The 27700-nt window shown below is 39.0% G+C and overlaps 1 protein-coding gene across 5 annotated transcripts in view; it reads left to right on the top strand.

The window, feature by feature from the left end:
• The window catches only part of MYT1L (myelin transcription factor 1 like), a 237473-nt gene that overhangs the window by 208975 nt on the left and 798 nt on the right, over positions 1-27700 (top strand). For 3 of the 5 annotated variants that reach the window (XM_086608357.1, XM_086608355.1, XM_086608354.1), the window contains exons 15-19: positions 2564-2647; positions 3981-4202; positions 21082-21173; positions 22950-23053; positions 27291-27434. In XM_086608357.1, the coding sequence (XP_086464483.1) occupies positions 2564-2647; positions 3981-4202; positions 21082-21173; positions 22950-23053; positions 27291-27434 (646 nt within the window). Of the gene's footprint in view, positions 1-2563; positions 2648-3980; positions 4203-21081; positions 21174-22949; positions 23060-27290; positions 27435-27700 lie in introns of all 5 variants that reach the window. The other 2 variants (XM_086608356.1, XM_086608358.1) reach the window with 1 other exon arrangement.

The following is a 27700-nucleotide window of genomic DNA, read 5'->3' as shown; positions in this document are numbered from 1 at the left end:
TAACGCTCTGCAGTCCCACGTACCTGTTCAATATATGCAAGAAGTTATATCAGCGTATACTGGTGTTGAATTTCCCTTGTTGTCTTTTGTCTTCATATATCAGGAATTAAACTGGTATAAAAATGAAGTAATATGTTTACTTTGTAATAGCTTTTGGTTATTATAGGATAAAAAAAAAATAAAGCAAAAGCTCATCCTTGACATGTGTTTTCTTGGTGAATCTGCTGTCAGAGGAAAAATGAATTAATCATAACCTCAGAAGCTGTCTGTTGGAAATGTCTGTTTAGAGGACCTGAAAGGCCTTAGAATTTTCTAATAAATCATAGTGCCAGAATAGAAAGATCCGTTGCAAAAAGATGATGCACCAAAATACCAATAAGTAGGTGATAATTAAATTGATTTAATATGTAGAAAGCATTAAATCATTAGTCAGGGCAGAAAATCCTCTTTCAGATTTTGTTATGAAAATGTCATCATCTACAAGCATACCCATCTGTACACCTACTAAAAAAAGTATTGCTTTCTGAGGCATTTCTATTAACTATTTAGTTTTTGAATGCGAAACCTGGTAATTCTCACACTGAGTATGATTAGTCTCACAGATAAATTAGGGATATCTGTAACTCCTGTCCTCTCCTCTCGACTCTCTGCAGTCCAGATTGTATGAGGGGCAATGAACCAACCTGCTCCCAAACTGCTCCCTTGCCCCAGAGCCTGCTTCCTCTTATTCTGAGTCCTCAGACTCTGTTCCTCCTGTCTCTGTCTTCTTACAGATTGTGATATTAATTTTGAAGAAAACTGTTTTTAAGTGGCACAGACTTTCTGAAGTGTGGTTTGTGCGCAGGGAACTATGGTGCTTTGGTGTGCACTATGCAAGTGGGAATAAACAGCAGCTTGCTTGGAAAAGGGAAACGGTCAGCTGCATTTAAACTGGAAAATGAAATGGGATGAGAGCACAGGTCCAAGGGTCAGAGTGCAGATGCCTACACTATTAAATTGTTAACATGTCCCCTGGCATGGTACTCACCCTGGGCCACTGAAACTCTCCCAGGCAATTCTCAGACATGATTTGGGGCTCAGCATGGGTCCAGATCATTCTCTATAAGCAACATGGGTGTAGCTGTTCTGCTTTAGAGAGACAGAAAGCTTAGCTGTGTGGATGTGCACTTGCTGGTCTTGGGTCAAGACAGCAGTTCTAGGTCACTTCTGTTTACCACTATAGATGTAAACGTGCCATCTCACTAAAAGTTGCTAAGTAACACACTGTCTAATATCTTGTACTAACATTCCACCCTTTCTTTAATTGACTTATTTATGACTTAACAGCATATAAACTCTATTTTTGTCTGTTTTTCATTTACCAACAGGAATCGGGTTTGTGATTGCATTACCTTTTGCTCTGCATGTTCCTCCCAGTCCTCACTGGTCTTGAATAGACAAAATAACTGAAATTTTTGCTACTGCTGTTTCTGTCTCTTCTTCCTGAAGACAGGACCTGCTATACAACACTGAAGTACCTTTTGTGATGCTGAAAACAAAAATTTAGTCTTCTATTTAGTTTCTTTCTCTGAGGAAATTTTTCTTTGATAACACTACTTTGCCTCTCATCTCAATATCTTCGGACGTGGTGTTCTACTGATGGGTTTCTTTTTTAATGTTGGTATGTTAAGATCGAAATAACACTTTTAAATAGAGGATGAAGCGTGATTTCTTGATAGACATATTTGTGTCCTTGGATAGCAACTACTTAAAAAAATCTCTAAATATGTATTAAAGTCATTGTCAAGCCTACTAAATGGCTTCTATAATGAAGTCTTCATATGCAAAGAGAAAGCTGAGGTTATAAAATCTTGGACTAGATATGTCTTTTTCCATCTCCTGTACTTAAAAACAACATTCTCAATGTCTAATTAAATGTAACATTGCTCACCCTAACATATAACTTTGTATCTACCAAATCTTTTTGTCTGGGTGAGTTCCAAGCACTTGAACTCTTTCTCAGGAAGGTGTTGTACAGCTCTGAGCTCTGCTGGGTTTTTATTCAACAGTTCTATAGGATTCTTACATGATGATTGAGAAGGTTTGATTGTGTTTCTGATGCGCTCCCTGGAGAAATCTTTAGTCCTACCAACAGATCCCAAGACTCACATTTTTTGAGCCTATTCTTCCTTCCCTCTCAGACATACAGAGGACGTAATGTCTCTCAGCCCTGAAACACTGCCTTCTATTCCTTTTAAAGCTGTTGCTGCTGCTGCTGAGTCAGCTGGAGGGATTATTAGGCAGAGAGTTTAAGAGCTGCTTTCCCTGGCTCCTCGAGGACTGCCTGTGCGTGTGGTCTGCACGATGCCTGCAGTCCTGTCCTGCATCACACATGGAGACACGCGGATTCCCCCTCGTGGTTGCGTGCTGCAGCTTTCCTTATTTATACCACTTGAGCTTTCTTTGATTTTGGAAAACTGGATGCATTTACCTATTCTGACGGTTTTTCAGACAGAAAGCGTATCCCTTGTAAACTGTACCCAAGAACGAGAAATTACATTTTAAAATGTTTTCTTTCACTCAGTCTTTCAGGCTGTCCGCGAGCAAAGAAAAGTGGAATCAGGATAGCACAAAGCAAGGAAGACAAAGAAGACCAAGAGCCAATTAGGTGAGAACAAATATTGTCAAAGGGCCTTCATGTGTTTTATAAGGTCATACATATCTTCAGCTTTTTATTAAGGCATAAATGTTATTGTGTGATAGTTATCTGAGAGCAGATGGCCATGTTGATTTCTATGAGTGAACTGCAAATCAAGGATCTATGTTGATTTATCCTAGCCAAGGATACAATCTCCTAAAATTTAGAAACAGTTAAAAATATGTTTTTCACATGAAATTAAAAAATTATGTAGATCTTTATCTCCTAAAAAAACCCTTAAACATGTTTGCGTACTACAGACAAACCATACATGCTAAATACAGTAGTTATGGGAATAGAGAAGTGAGTATTTATATGAGATTGCTGCCACAAATCTGGCTGTTTATGCGGTTTGCAAGAGGAACAAATGCCTACCTGTAGGTCTTGGTTTCTTCTTGCAAGGTGCTCTGACACCACTGGTCACTGAACTCAGCAGGTTTAGTGACTGCTTAGACCGCTCAGGACTGGATCCTTGGTGGAGAATGGCAGCAATATTTTAGTGTAGGACAAGCAGTGAAGTAACCGGCCTTGTTTTGACATGTGTTACATAGCAGCATACTAAAAAACCATCATTTTCTTGTAACGTTTCACTTTGAAGATTCTAACCTGTTCCTTCTAACCCTGGTTGTTTGTTTTTTAAAAGTATACAGGGCAAATGTATGGGGTAATTCCCAAGTAAGGAAAAACACCACATGAATACGGGACCGGCTTCACTGATCTCTCTAGGCTGTAGTGCATAGTTTGTTGTAAACTCTCCTGTTCAGAGAGTGGTTAAAGGTGCTCAGCATTTCTGATGAGGCGCTATGATCATTTTATACGTAACTGTTTATGCCTAACATTTTCATGACTTCAGACAAGTCTTCCTTAGATTCCATACACATAAATAAAATGTACCGAGGATTATACTAAGTAGAATTTTATGCCTACAGAGTTTTTATGGGCAATTTCCCTGCTGAGCGGAGCTCAGTAGCCAACATTTCAATTCCAGTGTGATATTTACCGTAATGAACACCTGCAAATCAAATACGTATCTCAGTCCTTTTGTTGCAATCACACAAAATAAACAGCTGTGACTTCATCTACTGGCTAGCCTCCTTACAGTTTATCAAAGAATGTATTTTTTTATATTAGTAAAATTCTGCTTGTAGTTTTACCCACTACAAGGTATCTTGACTATTTTTTAAGACCACAGTGCATGATTGTTCTTTTCTTTTCATGTCGGGTTTATTTTGACTTTGTTGTAGAGGCTACCAGGTATATGATGGCAAGACAATAAAGTTTATCTCATCTATCTGCTATCCAGATGTCCAGTTCCTGGTTGTGATGGTCAGGGACATATAACTGGAAAATATGCATCCCATCGCAGTGCGTCAGGGTGTCCTCTAGCTGCCAAAAGGCAAAAGGATGGGTACCTAAATGGCTCACAGTTCTCTTGGAAGTCCGTGAAGACGGAAGGAATGTCATGTCCAACCCCAGGATGTGATGGCTCAGGACATGTCAGTGGTAGTTTTCTTACTCATCGTAGGTGAGTAACTATGGCTTATATTTTTCACTTGCGCTTATTATTTAAGTTAGATTAGCAAGATTTAAAATACAGCTTTTTGTAATGGCATTTCTCTGTTCCTTTTGAATTTCATGATTACTTTGAAAAATAATCTTCCTACATATATTTGTAGATAACTGGAAATCAAGACACACGATTTTTTTCATGCAAGTCTTTGCAGTTAGAGACCTGAGTCTGAATCTATAATACACACAAAATAGTAGGGGAAAAAGTGTGCATGACAGTAACCGTAGATCTGCTACTGCTCTGTCGAGTGACTCTGGACGTACTACCTTAGGGTAGACTTTGTAATACACATCTGAATCTCCCTCATTTCCAGAGATGTCAAACACATTGTTAGTTCCTAAACATCAGAGCATGGAACTAAAGAGTTTAAGGAATCAGTTCCATAAAAACAAAGTACTTTCATTCTTTTGGTAATGAAAATGTACGCTTGAACAGTAAACGTAGAATACAGCACATTAGTTAAAACTAATGGAATACAAATATTTGACAAAAGAGATACTAAGCTCAATTTTTCATAAACTTAGCAGAAGTAAGAGAACTTCAGTGAGGACATTTTTCATTGCTTTTAAGAGATTAAGAAACAGAAAGTGGGCAGTCTATTAGGAATAAATCTTCTTGCCATTTTAGATATCAGCTTATGAGGAAGCAAGGGTGTTTTTGGAGCTTTGGGTGGGAATCTCAGCCTGAACATGACTATAATGCCAGAGCAAATTTCTTATTATATAATCACTAATATAAAACTCTATTACTTGAAATATGTCAAGCCGATGTGCCTAATTTGTCACCCTTCTCCAGGCAGACCTCAGTTGAACTTCTGTACCTTTTAGTTAACTAAACCAACCTGATCTTGTTTTGTAGTCAGTTCTAGATATAGGGGTGAAAAGTGTACTTCTTCTTCCTTATCTTGCCTGTAACTATTTCCTTGGATTCTTTTTTTGACAGTCCTTTAAGGCTTAACTCAAAAGCCTTACCGTGACTGCAACCTGTCCAGACTTTGTACACATAGTTCCCATTTAGGTTCAGAGCTGATTTTTTCTGCTCAGTGTTTGTATGGTACTTACCATGAAGGGATTCTGGTCCACGACCAGAGGTGCTACCTAGGTGGTCAAACATATTACACAGCCTGCAGCTCTCGTAGGCTTTAGGGAGCTGTAGATGCAAAAGCCCCGACCATTTGTGCAGATGTCCACATGTGGGTTTAAGTTTCTGACTTTCAGTAAAATATCGGTATTAGTGTTCATATTTCAGTTTAGCTTTCTTTGTAATGGTGTGACATTTATTTAACTCACAGAGATCAGTCATTAAAAATTTGGAATTATTTTACCTTTAGTTGAAAGGTACAATATAATTACTGAGAAATTGCTTTCAAGGAGTATTTACATAGTATTTACATCTTCAAGGAGAAGGTTCTTGCAACAAGGATAACTAACTTCTAAAAGGAACATACTGATACTAATCTAACTGTTCTTCAAAATTAAGAGGCAAATGGTACCTAGAGGTTTGGTTTGTTTTATTTTTTAATAGGAATGTTTTCATTAAAAACATAGAATAAAATTTAAATTCTTTTTTTTTTTCCAATGGAGAAACCTAAATATGACATTCAGCCACACAGCAGCCATGTGCTTTCTTGAGTACCATTATCTTAAGTAGAAACTGAGCCATGTAAAAGGCTTACCTTATAACACCAATTTTTGAGCAAAACAGTCCATTGTTAGAGGAGAGCACCAGAAGATGAAAGGTTGCTTAAAAAGACTGACTGAAGTAGACTGTTGTTAATTGTTTTGATGTAACAAAGCACCAATATTCTAAGTTGTTGTGAGCAAGTTTAACAATTTCTTCAAGCTTTCATAAGCTATGACAATATTAATAAAAACATATTATTTAAGAAATATTATTAATTCTTGTAGAATTCTTAAGATGCTGTAAAAGGGCTTAGTTCACTTGCTCACACAAAGAAAAGCACTTGAAGCCGTTTTAGATGCCTTAGTATAATTTACACGGCCTCCAGCTGTTGCACAGAAAGGCACACATCTGTGGTCGATCCAGTGTCATATTTACCAGCCATAATGATATGTCTTCTCAAATGGCATTTCATGCCTGTGTATGGACAACTGAATCAAACTCTGCACATAGGATTGAGCTTCAGAACAATTCACCTACTTTGAGAATGTACTTATAGGTGAACAAAGTGCTTTTTCTCCTCTTCCAGTGAATGAAGTCAATGGATCCTGGAGAGTTGTTTGCTTCACCTGTGAAGTAGACATCTGCCTGTGATCAGACTTGTACCCTAAATGTTACTGAGTGCATCAATGGGGAATGGGATTCCCCTGCAAACAGATAGACACTTTATGTCGTTGGAAGTGTTGATGAGGCATACAAGATGGCCGTACTGGGCTGGCAAAAATGACTGAAGATTTGTGAGACACTCCCATTCTTTGATTGTGACAGCTGAAAACTGAACATGCTTTGCAGGGGATCTGGAAGGGTGATAGACTTGGGCCCCAAATGAATGGGCCCCAGAGCTCCATGGCAGCTTTGACACATAGTTCCCATGCAGAAATTTAAACCTAGCTGTTCCAATCTGGAGTTCAGACTCACCTAAATTACAGACTGTACATTTCCTTACCTAAAGATGGAATATCCCCTCACTTTTAGTGTATCCTTTTTAATAGGCTGTGGTCTCATCTTCTACCTCTAACAACATTTTGCTATACAGCCATGGCTGTAAATCTCAAGCTCCACCTTCTGAAGAGAAGCAATGTTATGACAATTACACACTGAAACCAGGTTTATGTACAGCCTTTTGCAGGTACAGCTGTGTCCAGCATGCGTGGGGAGAAAGCAGAGCTATGACCATTAACTGAGTCAGTGAAAGGTCCTAGGGGAGCAGTAGTTAAAAGTCTTCAATTCTGGCAGTACATCGTGCTTCTCTCCTGATAGTCACTTTTCTTCCTTACTACAACTATTTTTCTATCAGCAGACCTCTCTAAGCATCTATGTTAATGGGATATGTAGCGTCCTTAATGTGTTATTTGGGATTTTATATTCTGCCATTCATAGACAGCTGTTAATGTGCTATTATCCAAGCAGCTGTAATACTCTGGAAACTGAATGGCAGACTGGCTTGTGAAAATGATGCCAATTGTTGTATTAATTAAAAATACATACAGAGAGAGAGAGAGGGTTTTGAGGCAAAGATTTCTTAGAGCTGTTGTTGCACCTTGTATGCATGGTGTAATTCCGCTGATATCAATGGACCCTTGAGATGATCCACAAGTGCTGGTAAATCAGTACTTAGTTAAAAACCCACTCCAACTGGTATTACGTAGTCTGGAATTTAAATATATGCATATTTGTACATACATGCTTCTCAAGTAGAAATAAGTAGTCAGTTGAAAAAGTCACAAATTTCAGTAAGTTTTGAATTCTACCCTGTGAACAAAGGCACCAAAAAGGGTTTCTGTTTATTTAACGTCAGCCATGCCTGTCTGCAGAATTTGTATGAATAGTTTTATTTTATAAAGGAGTTTTGCATAGGAAAGAATGGCAACAGAGGGTTATCAGAAGGGAGTTGAAGCATAGGATTAAGAGTTCTATACTTCAAAAAGGAGCCTGTGCTAGCAGGGAGGCCAGTGTGAAATTAGGTGACCTATCAGCAATATGAAAATGAGTTGGAAGGCATGTAAGCATGGAGTCAGTAGATAGCTAAATGAAATAGGTTATAATGAAATGTAAATTGGTTATTATACTGTAGCTTTCCAGTTCAGTTCTTGAACAGGCCTTTACATCCTCATGTTTGATTTAAGAAGATTTTTCTGGACGGCATCGTTTCTAATACAATGATCATTTGTGGACTTTCTCAGAATATACTTGGATTTAGCAGCCCTGCTCCTTAGCACAGAAGCGGAAATGTGCTTGTGCAGACTTCAGTGGAAATTATATTCAGAAATGCCTTTTCAGATCTAAAACAATGTTCTCACTCCCATCTGCTGCCCACTTGTGTTTAAATCAGTGTTCAAACACAGTAGCTGTTAAATTCCCTTGACTATGAAAAACTGTTGTGGTTTAACCCTGGTAGGCAGCTCAGCCCCACGCAGCTGCTTGCTCCCACCCTCCCTCCCTCCCTCCCTCCCTCCCTCCCTCCCAGCAAGATGGGGGGCAGAATCTGAGGGGTAAAAGCAAGGAAATTCCTGGGTTGAGGCAGACAGTTTACTAAGTAAAGCAAAAGCTGTCCACGCAAGCAAAGCAACACAAGGAATTCATTCACTACTTCCCGTCAGCAAGCAGGTATTCAGCCATCTCCAGGAAAGCAAGGTTCCATCACGCATAATGCTGAATTGTGAGGGAAAACGCCATCACTCTGAATGTCCTCCCTTCCTCCTTCTTCCCCCAGCTTGTATTGCTGAGCCCAATCTCATATGGTATAAGATATCTCTTTGGTCAGTTGGGGTCAGCTGTCCCAGCTGTGTCCCCTCCCAGATCCTTGTGCCCCCCAGCCTACTCGCTGGTGGGGTGGGGAGAGAAGCAGAAAAGGCCATGATGCTGTACAAGCACATGAAAACATCCCTGTGTTATCATCAACACTATTTCCAGCTCAAATCCAAACCATAGCCCCATGCCAACTACTATGAAGAAAATTAACTCTATTCTAGCGAAAACCAGTACAGAAACATACACTAGTAGAACTATAATATGCCAGAGATGATCAAATTATAAGTATTTTCCACATTTACAAGCTAATGCTAAATAGAAATGAAAATGTGGGGAAGGGGAATTTTTCTTTATTGTATCTGTAGCCTCACTGAGGACAGTGGGACTCCAAGATCCGTAAACAAGTTTGTAGAATAGGACATCATCCAGTGCCTTTTCCCTTCTGCAGGAATGTATGTAAAAATTGTGAGGTGGTTTTAGGAAATGTTTGCATATGACTGTTACGGGCTGTCCACTTTCTGCATAGGAAGGGCTTGTTACTGGTCAGGCTCTCAGAAAGCCTGCGGGGAGGTAACAGCAGTGCACTCAGATCAGTCATTGCCTCATGTGCAAATCCTCAGGTGAAGGAGCTCTGCCAGTGGTGTTCTCTCCAAAAATTCCAGGTTGGTCACAGCTCTGAGCGGCACAGCTGCATTGCTAAGCCTGGGAACAGACAGATTAGGAAAATATTAAAAGATAAAAAGATAAAAACTCAAGACAGGAGCTGCCCTCAGCAGCTGCTTGCTAGAAGCAGGCAGACACCAACGTTCACAAAGATTCTGTGAGAACCTCTGAGCTCCCAAACATTCAAAGCCTTTGGGAGATGACACGTGAGGAAAGAAGGCTGGAGATCTAGATTTTCATGAGCAGATCCTTTTTCTTATGAAATATGCTTCGCTAGAAATAGATGTTGTCTAAAAAGCCTATGTCATCAACCTCAGCTCCTGAAGGGAGGATTTGCAAGTTCCACCTACGGTCAAACCTCCTGGTGCTCAGGGCTTCAGCTTGAGCCTGTGTTGATAGATCAGCAGCTCACCCCAGGGTTTATCTGGGTCCAAAGAAGGGTGACTAAACTGGTCAAGGGGCTGGAAAATAAAACTTATGGGGAGCAGCTGAGGGAGTTGGGGCTGTTTAGCCTGGAGAAGAGGAGGCTGAGGGGAGACCTGATTACAGCCTACAAATACTTGAGAAGGGATGGTGGGGAGGTGGGGGAAGGGCTCTTTACATTAGTGATGGGCGATAGAACAAGAGGAAATGGGTATAAGCTTAGTCAGGGGAGGTACAGGTTGGATGTTAGAAAGTATTTCTTCTCTGAAAGGGTTGTCAGCCACTGGAATAGGCTGCCCAGGGAGGTGGTTGAGTCCCCATCCCTGGATGTGTTTAAGAAAAGGGTGGATGAACTGCTTAGGGATATGGTTTAATGGGGGATTAGGGACGGTTGGACTGGATGATCTCTAAGGTCTTTTCCAACCTAGAAATCTATGAAATCTATGAAATCTGGGGTGGATGTTCACATGGAGAGTGCCAAAGGGGCAGTAGCTCTATAATCCGGATGCTTTGCATCTCCAAATGTGCTAGTCGCTGCAAATTTGCACCTAAATTATTGTAGAGCTTTCAGTTTTTGTTTGCCTGAAGTCACATCTTCTCTTAGCATTAGCATTTCTCAAGTTTGACATTTAAAAACGTAAAAATACTTAGCATTAGTTCAGTGAATGGGTCTTTTAGAAATGAGCTATATGGTTACAAAGGGTGTGAGAAGGCCTCAGATTATTCAGATTTTTATGTTTTATACATAGAATCATAGAATCACAGAATGGTTTGGGTTGGAAGGGACCTCAAAGATCATCCAGTTCAAACCCTTCTGCCATGGGCAGGGGCACCCTCCACTACACCAGGTTTCCCAAAGCCTCATCCAACCTGGCCTTGAACACTTCCAGGGATGGGGCATTTACAACTTCTCTGGGCAACCTGTTCCACTGCCTCACCACCCTCTGAGTGAAAAATTTCTTCCTTATATCCAATCTAAATCTGCCCTCTTTCAGTTTAAAGCCATTGCCCCTTGTCCTATCACTACATGCCCTTGTAAAAAGTCCCTCTCCAGCTTTCCTGTAGGCCCCCTACTTTTTCCCTTACTGGAAAGCTGCTACAAGATCACCCCGGAGCCTTCTCTTCTCCAGGCTGAACAGCCCCAACTCTCTCAGCCTGTCTTCATAGCAGAGGTGCTCCAGCCCTCGGATCATCTTCGTGGCCCTCCTCTGGACGCTCTCCAGCATCTCCATGTCCTTCTTGTGTTGGGGACACCAGAAGCTTGCAACACAGGCTTGCAACTTCTGTTATTGGAGCAAAATCAGTCCTGCAAAGCCTTGGACCTGAAATTAGCTTTTATGTTGAAGCAGTGTTGCATGAGGCCTTACATTACAATTACTCTAAGTTGTCTGAGTTACTAAATGCCAGCTACTCTTTTCAATTCATGGAGAAATGAAAATGCCCAGACTTTAGATGGAGGTAATTGGTTCCAAGCAGGTGTCAGCTTTTCAGCAGGATAGGAAGCTTATTTGAAATAAAACCTGAATTTTAAAAAAGCTTTCTGGTATTTGCAAATAAATGCAGAGAGGAAAACTTAGAAGCTTTATTAAACAACTGGAAATATAATATAAAGTTATATCAGATTTGAGATTCTGTATTTATAGATACATATATGATGCAACGTTCACTATGGACTAATGCAAATTAAAGATATCAGAAGGTGCATAGTAATACTGTGGTTTGGTGCTGTAAACCACAGTGCAAAAATGAGATATGTCACGATAAAATACCTTGTGTAAAAACAACAAAAAAGTAATTGCAAGCATCCTTTAAAACATGAAGAATCCAAACTGCCAGAAGAATTCTCAGGATGCTCTAAACTTCTGAAATATCATGTCTTTGAGGAATTTGTGTCCGGCAATTCTATCTGTAGGGAACAAGAGGTTGTTTTATTTGTTGTTCCAGTAAGTTGTCAGTGCCACATGTGAGTCAACAGTCATTCACGCTTCATTCTCATTGTTTCACTTTTTCTCTGGTAGCCTTTTTAAAGTTGTTTAGGATGTTTGTTTGGCTGGTTTTACTCTGCCTGTCCCCTCCCTGCCATTGATTTATTTTGCTGTTTCCAGCCTCATTTTTTTTCCTATAAGCGTTGCGATTAAGCAGGAGAAAGTCATACAATATTAAGAGTATAGAAGAACTAACCAAACTCACTGCATTTAGCAGTAATTACAACTGACAATGATAAGCATCATCGTGGTGACATTATTGAAAGATGACACACATGCAAGCGTGCTGACACCTCCAAGAAGGCAAGGAGAGACACATGGCAGTTAAATGTAATAATAACGTACATAAAGAAGAAAAACATTAAACTAAAATCTGTGAGGTGGACTCTGCACTACAAAGGTTTTTTTGACTTAGGAATTTTGTGTTGACCCATAAGCTCAAGGGAAAAGAGTCTTTTAAAATTGCTTTTCAACACCTTCCTCTTCCCATCCTCCTCCTCTCCAACTGCCTCTGTGCTGGCCGTCTTCCCTTCTCTGTCCCTGTGGCTCCTGTTCAGTCTTTCTTCTTACTTCTGCACTTCTCAGTCCTCAGCATTTGAGGTAGCTGGCCCTCAAGTAGCTTCTCCTGAGCACTGGCAGAACAGGACAGGCAGTCTCACCAGCATTGCTTCCAGCAAGCAGCCTTCTGCTCCGGGCCCTGCAGCCCTGAACGGGGCTGATGGCAGAGAAGGTGCTCCCAGTTGTCCTACACAGAGTACATGGAGGCTCTGGCAGCCAAACACTAACTCACATCTACTGATCATGTCCAAGTGACAGTCTGTTAGAGGCTTATAACTCTGCCAAACCTCCGTTTGTTTTCATGAGGACAGCAGAATGCATCTCTAAGCTCAGACCAATACCCCGTGAAATGACAATCTTGTTCCAATTCACGGACAATTAGAGATATTCACTGAATTATTGGGGCTTTTCTTTTCCTCCTCAGTACGGACAAAACAAGGTATATGGACAAAACAATGGTATACAAATATATTCTGAGAAATGGAAGTTTTTTTCTTACAACATTTGGAAAAAAAACCCTGAGCCTGGGCAGATACCTCCCATGGAAGATTTCAGTCAGATCGGTTAAAATTTGGCAAAAGTCGGAAGTTACTAATTGCAGAGCCTGCTTGTTGAAAGAGTTAGGCCCTTCGACTGGGGGTAGTTCTGCCAGCTCTTCTCATTACGAGCCGGAAGGATGGAGTAGCATTTTAATCAGATGTACAGTCTATTAAACTGGAAGGCTCCTAACCGAGAGCTAATCTAAAAGGACTTAAGAGGTTTACTTACCTTGGGAAAGTCAAGGAGAAAATAATATGAAATTCATATTAGAAAAAGCAGACTGCACAATATAAACAAGAAAAATCATTTTACTGAGCAGACCTGACAAATGACAGCAGACAGTAATTTGTACAGGTGCTTGCAATGTGACATCTCCTTGATTTCAGGCACTTAGCAGAAGCTCTCTGGTTATAAGCCTGTTTGTTCTCATGCCAGACATAGCCCATAAAAAAGCGGAGATGACTGGATGGCTTTTTAGAATTCAGGTGGGATGAATTTTCTCTTGAAGTACCTTCTTCTCTCTGCTGTCTATACAAACACCTAGAGAAACTGTGCTTCATTTGAAGTGCCTAAGTGAGCTGAGCTTGGTTGCTAAATAGATCACCTGAAATTCTGAGCTAAGAGCACTAATCAGAGGTGTGTAGCTAGAGATACACCTTACCTATTTATACACAGGGAAGTCCCAGCCTGTTTTTTCCTTCACAATACATGCCCTATTCAACTGACCAGTAAATCCACTGGTCTTCGGGTTGTCTGTCCTGTTGTGTGCAGTCACAGGAGAGGAGAGAGGCTGATAAACTTTGCAGCACCCATGAAGTGCACATTCCTTCCCTGTAACTTAGTGCAAGGGCCACCGGTAATTTGTGTAATGTGCTGCAGTGCTTCCGCACTCACCAAAGAATAAATGAGAGATTTTTGATCAGTTGTTGCATCTTTGGGCAAGAGCCAAACCTCTTTCCCTGTTCAGAGATGATACAGGTCAAAGCTCATTAGCACATGTGAGAAGCCCACCCACAGAGCCTCTTTGCTGACTAAGCGACTTTAATTAGCAAAATATGATGTAAATTTGCCACAGGGGTACTGTGCCCAGCTGAAGGGCAACTTTGGCAGTGCTTTTACAGTTCCAGCATTTCAAGATTCATTAGTCCTTTTTCTGGTGTGTATTTATGCCCCAGGGAGATTCCTTTCAAACTGAGTTTACTCTCAGAGCCTTTTCTCTCAGTTTGGCCATGTTTACAGTTCTGCGTAATTTCTGTTTTTGTTTTTCTTACTGATGCTTATTTTATTCTTTTTTTTTTTTTTTTTATGAGGGTTCGGTATAATTAAGCTATAACACTATTTTAGCTTTTAAATCTCCAGTAAAAAACAAATACCCTCTCGTCTTCTGGGTATCATGGCCATTCACTCTATACCATTGTCCATTTGGTGCTTGACTGACCAGATTCTAATGCTACTTTAACCCTTCCCCTCTTAGATAAGAAAGTAATTATTTCCTGAAAGTCTTTCTGAAACAATGGTCAGATATCATTAAAATAATTTGGAAAAGCTTTCATTTTGTTTTAATCATAATGGCTATATTTCTTTTTTGGCCACTTGGGTAGTGGTTTAATTTTTCTTAGTTCTGGAACCAATACAAAGATTTGTTTAAACAGAACAAAATCTTAGCTACTTTCCTCAGCAGCTTTGGGAACCAAAAGGATTAGGAGCTACCACTTTCCATGTTACATCAAGCTTTCAGTCTTTTTAACTTAGATTTCCCTCCTGATTGAAAATTTAACTGAAAATTCTTCATCACCAACATTCAGGTGTGAGTTGTAAATGCAAAAAAAAAAAAAAAAAAAGCTTTGGCCAGGGAATGAGACCTAAAAAGGGCCACATTAATCAGAATTATACTTTTCCAGTAAAGAATTCCAAAATTTACTTTTTCTAACACCTCACAAAGGCAGTTCGAGTTGTGTAGTGAGTGGGAAGGAGAAGAGATTCCTCTGTGAGTCTCAGCAATCTCCATGCAAACAAAACTACACTATGTTGTTTGCAAAACCTCTCTCCTGGACTCCCTTTACTTCACAGCTCAGTAAGAAGCTGGGGAAAAGCCAATCACCCTTGAATGTAAATAAAAATGAGTGCTGGGCTAGGGAGGGTTCCTTTTATCTCTGCTGGAGTTGTGCATAGGGTATTTCATCCTTTAAGGTGTGTAGCAGAATTTACTCATGGGAATAAGGAAATCGCTAAAGCTGATACCCTTCAACATAGAAAAAATGAGTGGTTCATGGATTTAATATTAAACCAAGGAAAGGGCTACTTTGATCACTGGGTTTGATCTCTTAACTTGAACTTCAAACATTACCAAATAGCTCACAAGCTTAGTCATAAAAGTAGGGTTTCATCCATCAACAAAATAAAGCAGTGGCTTTCACTGTGATCTGTATTTCCCGGAATTTCAAAAGGGTTTACATCTGGGGCTTGTTTTGTATCTATCTCTAGTTAAAAGAGGTCCCTCGAATGTGACTTGTTCCTTTCTCTAGTCTATGGACAATGTTATTTTTAATAAACAGGGAAAGTGTTTCATTTTCTTAACTTTTTGAAAAATCACTGTGGTAGTGAATTTATAAACATCTTGCAATGTTTATAGAGTTGGCCCTCAGGATGCTTTTTGGGTACTCCAGGTTGAGGCTTTGGTTTCTTTACATCCTGTTCTTCCTTTCTTTGTAAACTTCAGCACTTCACACACCAAATACAAAAGTTGCATTTTATTTGACCTTTGTGTTCTCCTTTCCCACATCCCTACTTCTCCGTTTGGAAAATGTTTTCTTCACTTGACAAGCCAAGTACAATTCCTTCAGCTTTAAGAAGGACAAGACTACATATATCTTCTGAGGCAAAAAATGTATTTAACAGAGCACAGCTGGAACCCAGATAACTAAAATCAGTCACCCAGACAATTGCTGCACTTGATCAATGATCCTCCACCCTGACAGCCTCTCTCGTTTGCATCCCTAAAGATAATGCAATTAAATTCTTGAAGCACCCATCCCTGGAAGTGTTCAAGGCCAGGCTGGATGAGGCTTTGAGCAACCTGGTGTAGTGGAGGGTGTCCTTGCCCATGACAGGGGGGTTGGAACTAGATGATCTTTAGGGTCCCTTCCAACCCAAAACATTCTATGATTCTATATGAATGGACCTTATTTTGTAGAGTTTATACAGCTACTAGCACTTTACTTCTGCATGCCTCCATTTATAAAGTCTTCCTGTAAAAACAAGCCTGATTAACGCAGGTTGAACTTGCGTGGCGTAAAACTCAGTCACCCCTTCTACCTGTCAGTCCTTCAGGCATATAGTGTCTAGAAATGTCTGTTGCATGGACAGTGCTATGCCCTGCCAAGCAAAGCTGCATGATAGGTCTCAGCCATGCACCTCTCCATTTAGTGCTCATGCCCAACAGAAGTGTATTTCCAATATAAATTATGTGTTATGATGTCAGAAGTCTCCAGCCAACCAACAAAAATTGAGACCCTCTCAAATTTTAGCACATGCCTTACAGGAGATTTGCAGGATCTGACCCTAGATCAGTTTAATCTAAGAGTTTAATTAATTTTCATAGTATTTTGTAAATGATGGTAGAGGTTGGCTTTCAAGGATGATGTGCCAGATTATACTTTTCTTCCTCAAATTAGAGATTAAGCCCAACAGAAATTCAGCAAGAACCAAGACACATTGCATTTCAACAAGAGAAGGTGCTGATGAACAGCTGGTTGTTGATACCTTGTCTCTCTCTCTATGGCAGCAGCAGCTCACAGCTCCTGCTGAATCAGGAACTCAGAGGGAGACAGGTGTTGGGTATTGGTGCTTCTCACAGCCCCACCAAAATGCTTTAGCTTCAAGCCCTGTGGCATCCACAATCTGAGAGAGATAAACGATGGCTCAGTAAGTTTGTACTGTATTTATTGCCACAATACCCCCAGCAATGTTGTTAGAAAGCCTTATTCTTTTTTTATTGTGGAAAGAATATTCAACTGTGTTTATATTTTCCTTTGCATGATTTCTCATGTGTATGAGAATAATGGCAGTAGCAAGTGAGGTAACTGTGATTAATTTTACTAGTTCTTTGCTGGAATGAACAAGCTGCAAAATTCCATGTTTATGTAGAAGTCAATGTAAGGTTTGTTAAAGTATAAAAAATAAACTAAAGCAGGATTACACACTAATTCCACTTGTAACAGAAAGCCTTTACAGGCATCAACTGTAAAGGCTTTAAACTTCATGTCAGCATAAGTATTATCCTCACCAAAACTACTAGCTAGGAGTTTCTCTTGGTCTTTTTTGATTTTTGAGATGTTTAAAGCATATTTTGCTTAACTCTTAAAGCACTGAAATGGCTTTCACTTGTACTTTTTTTTTTTTTTTCCCAGTCTTGGGAAGACAAAATCTCAGGATATTTGAGACAAATAAAATCATACCTACTCCTTTTTGTCTTCATCTCCTTCTACCCCTAGTCTTGTAGAAATCTTGAGCCACTCCCAGTCTCACTGGGATCTCAATTCAAGGTTTTTGGTTAACTTTACACCTCTGTGAGGTTCAAACTTTGTAGAACAACGCACTTCTGGTGTGATGCTGACTTAGCCTTCTTACCTTCCCATATGTCTTACCCTCTTTTAGTTGTTCTCAACTTAGAGGAAGAGCAGTTACCTTCAGAAGTAAACAGAGAAATGAGCAGAGCTGGGCAAAGAGGATGCATATTTCTGTCTTTGTCTTATTCATTTCCAAAGAATTTAGCCAAGTTAAATAAACTGTAGTAGAACTCAATCCTCTAATTTAGGTTGCTAACTTAGTATCTGCCTCATTGAAGTTCTAAGTGCCTAGCTCAGGAAAGTGAGCTAATCCACTTACAATACAGTATACAATTAATGGAGAGAGGGATTTGCTGGTAAAGACCTGCAGAGGAAGTTGATGGCATGGTCTGGCTTTGGTGTCGTCCCCTGTGTTGAATTTGTACCTCTGGGAGTTTTGAATGCTCTCTTATATTGTGTAAAGCCACAGGAAAAGTTAGGACCTTCTGTTCATCCATGGCCTCTTGTAAGGACAGATGCGTAACAAGCTAAAGGTCGTCATAGCAGTACACAGTGCATATGTTAAAGCCATGTGTGTAAGGGTGAGAAAAGCAAAAAGTGGAAGCTTGTGATTTGGGCGTACAGTTACATGGAAAGAAAGCCCTTCGGGTCGAAGCTCTCCTCTGTCTGTGCATGTTGTATTAGATCACCGGTGGGCAAGAGCAAAACTAATCTGGCTACAGGATGTGGAAGCCTTCTGCGTCCTCACTAGTTGGCCCCAAAATAGCTGCCCTTTGCCTTTCCCCTCACTTACTCACGACTCATCTGGGTGCCTCTGGAAGAAGGTAGATAATCCATGCAGAACAACTCTCCAACAGTTCCTGCAGCATCAATCGAGTGCAGGACCGGGGTCTTTCTGTTTCCAGTTTAGGCAGAGGACATCTGGTGCCAGAGTGCCTGAACTGCAGCAGAGGTGTGAGTGATATGAAAGTGCCTACCCTTGCAATAGATCTCTTTCCAATGGAGAGAACATGGGCCAGGGACAGTTGCTATTAGGCAACTAGAATGTTGCCACCCTGTTTTGTAGAGTAGGAAAGCTTAGTAGTGCAAATATGGGATATTGTACCTGGGGCCTCAGGGTGAGAGAGTGGTTTGGAGCACACTGAATATTCTAGAGGAGAGGTCACCTTTCAGACAAGCTAAGAAGGTGTCTACAGGTTTAGGCCATCCTGAAAACTAGGTGTACGTAACCATGGCCTGGGAGTAAGATTGGGTTTTTGGCACCAAAGTTTGGATGCAGGCACAGTGAATCTCACAGTAGATTTCTAATACTTGTGAACATACTTTTTTTTGTTTCGTTATTCTTCTGCTCTTTCAGGTGCGCAGTTCTAGCATCCAGGTTTCTTGTTGGTTTGTTTAGGGTTTGAATGCCGTACTTATGGGCTGTTTTATTTTGAGGGATTCCCTAGGTTGTCATCAGTCAAGACTTTTAGAGAGGAAAAGGCTGCAAACCAAGATGAGAATCAACTAACCCAGTTGTTATCATGCCCTGTGAGTGATGCTAAGTCCTGAAAAAGAGTGAGAACAAAATATGAAGAAATTCATTAAATCAATTGAAAGGATACAAAAATGAAGTCAATTAAATGATGCAGAAACTTTGCATATACAGTTATCTTTCATTCCTTTCCCTACGCCAATGTTTTTTTCTCGAAAAGGCTAATCCTCTCATTAATTTCCATCAAGGCTCCCTTTGACACTCCAAGAGGACAGTTGTTTATGGTCACAGAGTAAGTCCATAGCAGAACTTAAAAAATAATCTGGCATCCTACCACCTAAGCTACAGTGAAAAACTACTAGGTCATGCTATTTCTCGGTACTACTAGTATTGGTTTATTATATAACTTCTCCGTAACAAAGCTGTATAAAGTATTGAACACTGATTCTTTTGCTGAGAAAAGGAAATTTTGGTTTAGACATTTTTTCTGGGAAAAATTTCCTTTTTTGGATGGCTGCACTGGATAATAGCAGCCCAGGCTTTTCAGAGAAACATTGTCAGTAATTAAATGTTACACTTAAATTAGAGGACTTTATTTAGTAGGAAGTTGAGTCTTTTCTTAAATAAATGCTTTTAGTCAAAGATACCACATTCCTCAGAAACTTATTCCACATTACAGAGAGATTATTTGAGTGTTAGCTTTGAAATTGATCTGTAGAATTAAAAAATGTAAAAAAAAAAAAGTCCTCCTTTGGATCTGAAGAGGAAATTAAATGTGACTGTATGCAATGAGAAGTGCGTGACTTTACTTAGTTTCAGTGGCTATGAAACCTTAAATGATGAAGCAATAGGGAATTGTTTAGTAAGTTTCCAGATTCCCTTCACTGCTAAAGCTTGCTCAGAATAAGACTATAGTTTTGGATCATTAAATTAGATTGAATATGTATTTCTCTTTCCTGTGATAGTACAACTACGTTAAAGATGTGATTTTGAAAAAGGGGATAGTTTGGTGTACTGTCTGATCCTTATTTTTATTTTTACTATAAAACCTGTTACGACTGCATTTGTTATCAAACCATGTTGTACAATGTCATTAAAAAGCTTAGTATTTTGGCAACATGGGAGACAAGAGATAGCTGAGTCTACATTCATAGATGTAACAAATATACATTATAAGAGATATATAACACTCATCAAGGCAAGGTCATTTTTATGAGAATGACAGGCTGAGAGAGTTGGGGCTCTTCAGCCTGGAGAAGAAGAGGCTCCGGGGTGATCTTGTAGCAGCTTTCTAGTACCTAAAGGGGGCCTACAGGAAAGCTGGAGAGGGACTTTTTACAAGGGCATGTAGTGACAGGACAAGGAACAATGGCTGTAAACTGAAAGAGGGGAGATTTAGATTAGATATAAGAAAAAAATTTTTCACTCAGAGGGTGGTGAGGCACTGGAACAGGTTGACCAGAGAAGTTGTGGATGCCCCATCCCTGGAAGTGTTCAAGGCCAGGTTGGATGAGGCTTTGGGCAACCTGGTGTAGTGGAGGATTTCTCTGCCCATGGCAGGGGGGTTGGAACTGGATAATCTTTGAGGTCTCTTCCAATCCAAACCATTCTATGATTCTATGACTTTTCTTGGGCTTCAGCAAAAAGCCAACACATAGTTACTGCCTTTTTCAGAAACAATTTAGAAAAGGGCAATTTAGACAGCTTGGTAGGTGATATTCACAAAGAAAAGCATAGTTTATAAGAGTTGGTCATTTGAATGTGAGAGGTGGCTCATGTCCCCTTCTCTCAGCATTCAGTTCCATGTTTGAACATAGGAATTTAAAAAAGTGGAAGTTCAAAGTGGTGACATGTAAATTCAAAGGAGACTGTTTACACAGTAAATGTTTTTAAAATAAACCTTTTTAGTAATAGCATTGCATCTTTCCAAAATTAGACTGTTGTTCCCAGGGTTATGGTTTTACAAGATATATCTGACTTTTATATTAGCTATGTATACAAAGAATTTGGAAGAAAGAATAAAACCATGAAATCACTACTGGTAAGTCTTTTTTTTTTTCAGACTAACATACTCTTTCAGTGCTAGGCAGTGAAGATAAACTTTGTCTCTGATACTGTTTTTATTACAGGTTTGGATTATAGATTTATTTTCAATGATCTATCAAAATTAACAGCCTCCTTACTGTTCACAGTTTATCAGGATGCCCCAGAGCTACTTCAGCAATGAAGAAAGCAAAGCTGTCTGGAGAACAAATGCTAACAATAAAGCAGCGGGCCAGCAATGGTAAATTTTTAATCATTACTTTTTTAAAAATTACTTCTTTGTAAACTAAAGTTATCATTACTCTATTGGCTTTTTTCTCTACATGTGTACATCTTAGTGAATTCGTTGTCAGTAGAAGTGAAACTGGGTTTTATGCTGTGGAAATCTGAGCCAGCAGTAGAGTGGTCAGACTGGTCTGAGTTATGTCTACATAAATCTAAAATACTAAAATATTTCAAAGTAGAATATACTATTATAATTTTCTGGTTCACACCTCGTTCATCAAAGGTGAATAGTTGGTCTTTTATTGTTGAAGGATTCAGAAGAGAAAATGGGTTGATTTCCAGAGTGTCAAGTCCTTGTGAGCTCCCTTGAATTCATTTGGAGCTCTGGCTCTGTAACCTCTGGCAGATGTAGATGGCCTTGTGCCATTTCATCTCCAATAATCTGCAATCCTTCCTGGGAACCTTGAGTTGCAGGGAAGATGATGAAAGTATGTTGGATGAAAGTCAGGATAGTACCCTGACAGTTGAAGTACAAAAAAAGCAAAGTGTAGGTGCTTCAGTTTAAATAAGTAATACACAAAAGTCTTGTCTGGGAGGTGCCAGAGTCCTGAGTTTTCTTGGAAAACTTTATGTAGTCACTTAGTCTGTGACTGTGCCTGCCTTCTTAACTGTTGGTGTGCACTGACAGTGTTTGAGAGCCACAAAGCATTTCAACACAGTGCAGGAGGCATTTCAACCCCCATCGCCGGCACAGCTGGAGAAGGCATTGGCTGTCTTTGTTCAACAGCTAGTGACCAGGATCTGGATGTGGTTTTCTCTGCAACCTGGGGAGTATTGAAAACTGTATCTGCCATGCCCAGGAGGAATGCCTTAAGGAGTGGTATATGAATATTTTGGGTACTTAGGAGGGCATACGGCATCCCTCCTATTAGAGTTAGGCACGGTGGGAAAAGGTATGCAAGGTTCACACCAGAGTAAGAACAACAGAGTAGGAACACTGATTTATCTAGCTTTAGGAATTCAGACTTTGAATTGAGAGAAGACAGGTCTCTCTCTTCCCAGGACTGTTTTATGCTTTGTTATAGTAATTACAATGATAAATAAATAAAACTTTACAGTTTATTCCTGTCTGAATCCTTAAAAATGCAGGCACCTTTAAAATTCTGTTTCCTAAATGTTTATGCCATAAAAACTTTCATTTCCAAAAAAATCACTTCCATTTTGCAAATTATTCTATATATCATTATTTAATAACACCCTTCTGAACCATTAAATTATTAAAAGCAACAGCAGAATAACAATATATTCCAGTACATCAAAAAAATTTCACTGTGTTGGGAAAAATAATCTTCAGAAGTAGTTACAAATGATTTTGACAATGCTGTAATATGAAGGGATTAGTATGTTAAGATATTTTCTTTTCCTTCAGAAGATCTGTAAGTGGACACAGACTTTCAAATAAGTTACATATGACAGTGGAGCAGAATTTGTTACTGCAGGTGTATTTTTTATAATATGAAGCTAAATCAGTACATATAAAGAAAAATGTGTGTCTTATTGATCCTCTAGGCATTTTCAACACCCTCTCTGGAAAATTCCTGCAATTTTTAAAAGTAGTGGAAAATACATTGTTTTAACTTCAAAAGAAAAGTTTGAAAAACTTCCTTTCTCTTTTTTACTTTAATACTTTCACTTGAAATAAATTTATTTTCAAATATGTAAATAATTAATTCACTGACCTCTGATTTAAAGCTTAAACATTTAACATTCCTTCTATTTTTATACCACACAGGTATAGAAAATGATGAAGAAATTAAACAGTTAGATGAAGAAATCAAAGAACTAAATGAATCCAACTCCCAGATGGAAGCTGATATGATTAAACTGAGAACTCAGGTAACAGTTTTATGAAGCCCTAAATTCAGATGCTTTTTCTACATGACTGATTAAAGGAAATATAGGAAATACATTTTTCCCTTTTATGTTTCTTACATATTAAGATTTCTATCTGTGATTTGCCATTTATAAAATCAGAAAAAATATCCATTATGCAATTTCCACATCAGTTGCCAGCATAAATAAAAAAAAAGGCATAGCAAAATATGTTTTTGGAATTAATGGCAAAAGCATGACCTGTCATGGTCAGTTTTGTGTCTCCCTTTGGTAAGGCTCTGCCATTCTAATAGCAGTTAAAATATTGTATGACATCGAGATCATTAACATAAGTTACAAGGTGAAGGAGTCCAGATCAACAACATGGCTTTTGCCAGGTCTGTCTTGCAGAGGAAATGTAGGTAGGGAAGTGAATACCTGTTGCACTTTACTCCATCATGTGGTACACTAAGTGCAGCCCTTGACAGCAGTAGTGGTTCCACAGGTCCAACTTAAATCCTTTTAGGTTCCACGTAATTCTGTTGCGGGGGGGAGGGGAGAAACAAAAACACAACAACAAAAAAAACAAACACACAAAAAACCCCCACCTAACATTAGACTATTATTTAAATCCTCATTATTCAGCAGTGCTAAAACTGGATGGGAAAAGCAAGGGAAAGAAAATAAGTGAATACTTTCCCTGTCATTTTCTAGTGTCCGACATAGCTTCTGGTGCTTTTTTCTGCACATGTTTGAGCACAGACACCAACAGTGAGATTTACCATGGTTCTCACCATTTATCAGCCTTTAGTGCCACGGTCATAATCATCCAGTTGATCTGGATGGAAAGAGAGTAAACCATTCCTGTTACTTCTTTGTCTGCTGCTTGTGGAGAAGAGCTCCATGTCCATTGTTCTCCTCCTCTTGTATACTCAGAAGGCAGGATCTGCATCTTCAACTTGTTTTTTCTTTGACTTTTAAACCTTCACGAAATTGATATTGAAACCTCACTTCTATTTTATGCCTGTATTCAGGGTTCCGTTGCCATTATTCAGCCTTTATAGGATTTGACTTAGGTTTTACACAGTTCTCCCATATGACCAAATGTAACTGTATGGTCATGAGGACAAAATCTGCAAGAATGCAAAGCAAGAAGAATAATCAATCAGGAAAACTATATATATATAATATTAATAATTAATGATTAATAATTAATAATTAATATTTAATTTGGAGGAATTTGGTACTAAGTTTTGAATCTGGCAGCTTCCTATCTGCCTTACATTTTCTTTTGCTTAATACAGTGCTGTAGGTGCTATTCACATACAGACTGATTTAGCTGAGATTTTTGAAAATGTGAAGCAGTTTGACTGTTATGTGTACATTAGGTAAATGCTCCAGTTGTCAATAACTTTCTGCATTTTTAATTTTATTTTTGGCCAGATGAATTAAAAAAAGTGAAGCCATGATAACACTATCACAAGCATAAAACATGTATTGAGTTTCAAAGCTTTAGCTAGGAATTTCACATCAAGTTTTGACCTGAGATGAGTACAGAAGCTATAATTCAGTGGTCTCAGTTGTAGCTTTCATATCTCAGACAAGTGCCATTGCATATTCTTAGAAATCAGATTAGGCACTACCTGGGACCACTGCATATTCTTGGTAAAAAAACCTCAGCTGATGATTTTACCATGGAGTTGAAAGGATGCTTTTGGCACTTTGGTGCAGCAGATTTAGAAGAAGAGTACAATGACTCGCAATGACACATACTGTCATTAAAATAATGAATAGGATTCGAGAAAACAGAACTACAAGAGACCTTGAAACGTTATTTTGTCCACCAGTCTTCTCTTCCGGCTTCCCAGCCCTTCCTCAGCCAATCCTGACAGACACTTGTCTAACCATTCTCTACTTCCTACATTAGAGATTCCACAGTCTCTGGGCAGTCTGGTCTAATACTTACCTGTTCTTACCCAACTAGCTACTGATGCCTAGCAGAAAATCCCAGCTAAGTCAAACTTCACGAAAATTCAGAGGCCTCAGTTTTGAACTCGTACGCTCTCCTGAAGATTTACAATATACATTTCAAACACATAGATAGTTACATCATAGTCATGATCAATCTATTAAGAGGATCAACAACAACAGTCCTCTTTATTTGCAACATTATATTGGACATAACAAAATGTTTGCTGATAAACGTCAGAAAATCATTGTGCAACCTAGATTTCAATAAGACTTCAAAGTCAGGGAATATGCAATGGGAAATAGTGGAAGTTCTGTGAATACCAGAAGCAGCAACAGTCATGTTTGATTTGGATTTGCATCCCATATGATTTTAAGTGCCAGTGAAAGTTTTTCCTACAACAGGAACTTCCCTTCCATGTAGAATCTTTTATATTTAGTAAAGTGAAAAGTCATGCTACAGCCTTTTTTTTTCAGTTGGAGCATTCTTAAGACTCTCCTTTATTCAGCTGCCTTTTTGCTTAAGACTTTGAAAAAAGTATTTCTAATCTAAGTTCTTCTAGTAAATTTGTTCAAATGTAACATGCAAGTCCGAAAGTATGAGAGGGGCAGACACACATAAAGGTGAGAGGGGCAAAGAAAAATCTGCAAATAGCTGTGTGCCTCATACAAGCAACAGGTTATCCTGTTTTCAGAATAGATGGAAGTGAACACTCATTAGTTTTAGGGTAAAATGTAGGGAGGGAAATTTTAGCCTTTAAGCAAATGAATACAATAATTAAGTATGCCAGTTATCTTAAGATATATATAGATGAGTACTAAGTGAAATTGTGAGATATGCTGATCAGCTGCCACTGTATTTGCAGACAGTCAGCATCTCACATGAAAAAAGAAAAAAGATCTATTCAAGTAGCAGTGCTCAGCTAGCTAGAAAATCCATAGAAGTTCAGCTCCTACTTAAGTTAGTGTGAGGCAGCAGCAGCACATTGTACTGAACTGGGCCTTCATTGACATCAGACTCTTCACTTTGGTCTGTAATGTAAGAAACAGTTTTTAGGGTAAACATTGGAGCTTGACAGACTCTATGAAGCACCTATGAAAGATGTTTTGTGTTTGCATACTGGCTGAAAGCAAAACAAGAGAGGAGGATGTGTTTCCAGTTTCAAAGCTGAAGAACGTATTTTGCCTACTATAATATGTTGTGGAAATAGCTCAGAATCAATTAACTGTGACAAAATTAAGCTTTTGCAATACTGACAACTAGAATTAACTGCTGTATGAACACCTGTAGTCAAAGTAAGAGATACATGAAGATCATTTTATGTAGCCATATCACTTGTCAAAGTTACTTCTGTCAACTAGTGAGCTGTGTTTCCACAAGCAGACTGAAACTTCAGATCCAGAATAAAACTTGAGACATAGGCCTGATTGTGCCAACAGTTTCCTAAAATTTACTCACCCATGGTCAAGTTATTATTCACTTAAGAACCTTTTCCCTTTCTGCTTGCTACCAGTGTACAAACTTCCAGCCTTCGCATCAGAATTTAAATTGTATCAATTCTTCCCACAGTTCACTGTCTATGCCAATGGAGAAACGGATAAAGCTCATTTTGAGCATTCAAAACCTTGTGTCCTTTGGCATTTTTTCCTCTTCTCTAGCATCTTTTTTCACTCTTTCGTCAATGTGTATTTTAACCTACACACACCCAAAAGCACACCGTACACTTTGTAATAGATGTTAACGATTGTCATTTGTACACATGTGGCAATAACATGCAATTGTTCAGCTTTCCAAAGCAGCCCTGTGAATTTCTGTAGAATCAAATTATACTTACAAAGAGCCAAACACTGTCAGCAAGGATCTGTGCATGCTTAACCATATATATATATAGCAGAAAATATAAGAAATGCATGACTTACTGCAGAATGTTCCCGAGGTAGGCTCCTAGGAGTAGAAGTGTTTAACCACATGGCTGAACTTGCAGAACTAAGGTCCTTCTTAATGCCTTTTGACTCAAGAAGAAAAGCTCTAAAGCAGTGGAATCAAATCCGAGTTCATTCCTTATTGCCAAGTTAAAAAGACAAGCTGTTAAAAGTCATCCAACATGCAGTAGGAAAATAAGAAACGCTTAACAACGATAAGAACTGCAGACTCGAGGAAAACCTTTTGAAGCGTGAATGAATAGACTTTTTTCTCCTTTCCCTGGTATTTCTGTTATCTCTCCCTTCAGAGAGCGCATGCTTTATCACAGCTTGCCTTATATTACATTGTACACAAATTTGTCCATTTTAGATCACTACAATGGAGAGCAACCTGAAGACGATAGAAGAGGAGAACAAAGTAATTGAACAGCAAAATGAGTCTCTTCTTCATGAGTTGGCCAATTTAAGCCAGTCTTTAATTCATAGTCTAGCTAATATCCAGCTGCCACATATGGTAAGTGATTGAGAGCACAAGTTAAGGAATTTGGCGATCTTCAGTTCACTTCATACAATAGATGTCTTTTTTTATGTTTATGTTTCATCAACCAGTTGGATATTTGTGGTAACAACACTGAAACCATAAAGATACATTTAACTGCTAACAAAGACATGGAGGGCCTGTTCCAGTGTATCCTGTAAAATTAAGTAAGAACTAAATAGGCATTTTAAATATTATAAAAAATGGTGGCAATATGCCTTGATAATATGTTATGCTTAAAT

Source organism: Tauraco erythrolophus, chromosome 2 (assembly GCF_009769465.1).
Source record: "Tauraco erythrolophus isolate bTauEry1 chromosome 2, bTauEry1.pri, whole genome shotgun sequence".
NCBI lineage: Eukaryota > Metazoa > Chordata > Aves > Musophagiformes > Musophagidae > Tauraco > Tauraco erythrolophus.
The sequence above is the reverse complement of the archived record's forward strand: the minus strand, read 5'-3'. Positions and strand labels throughout refer to the sequence as shown.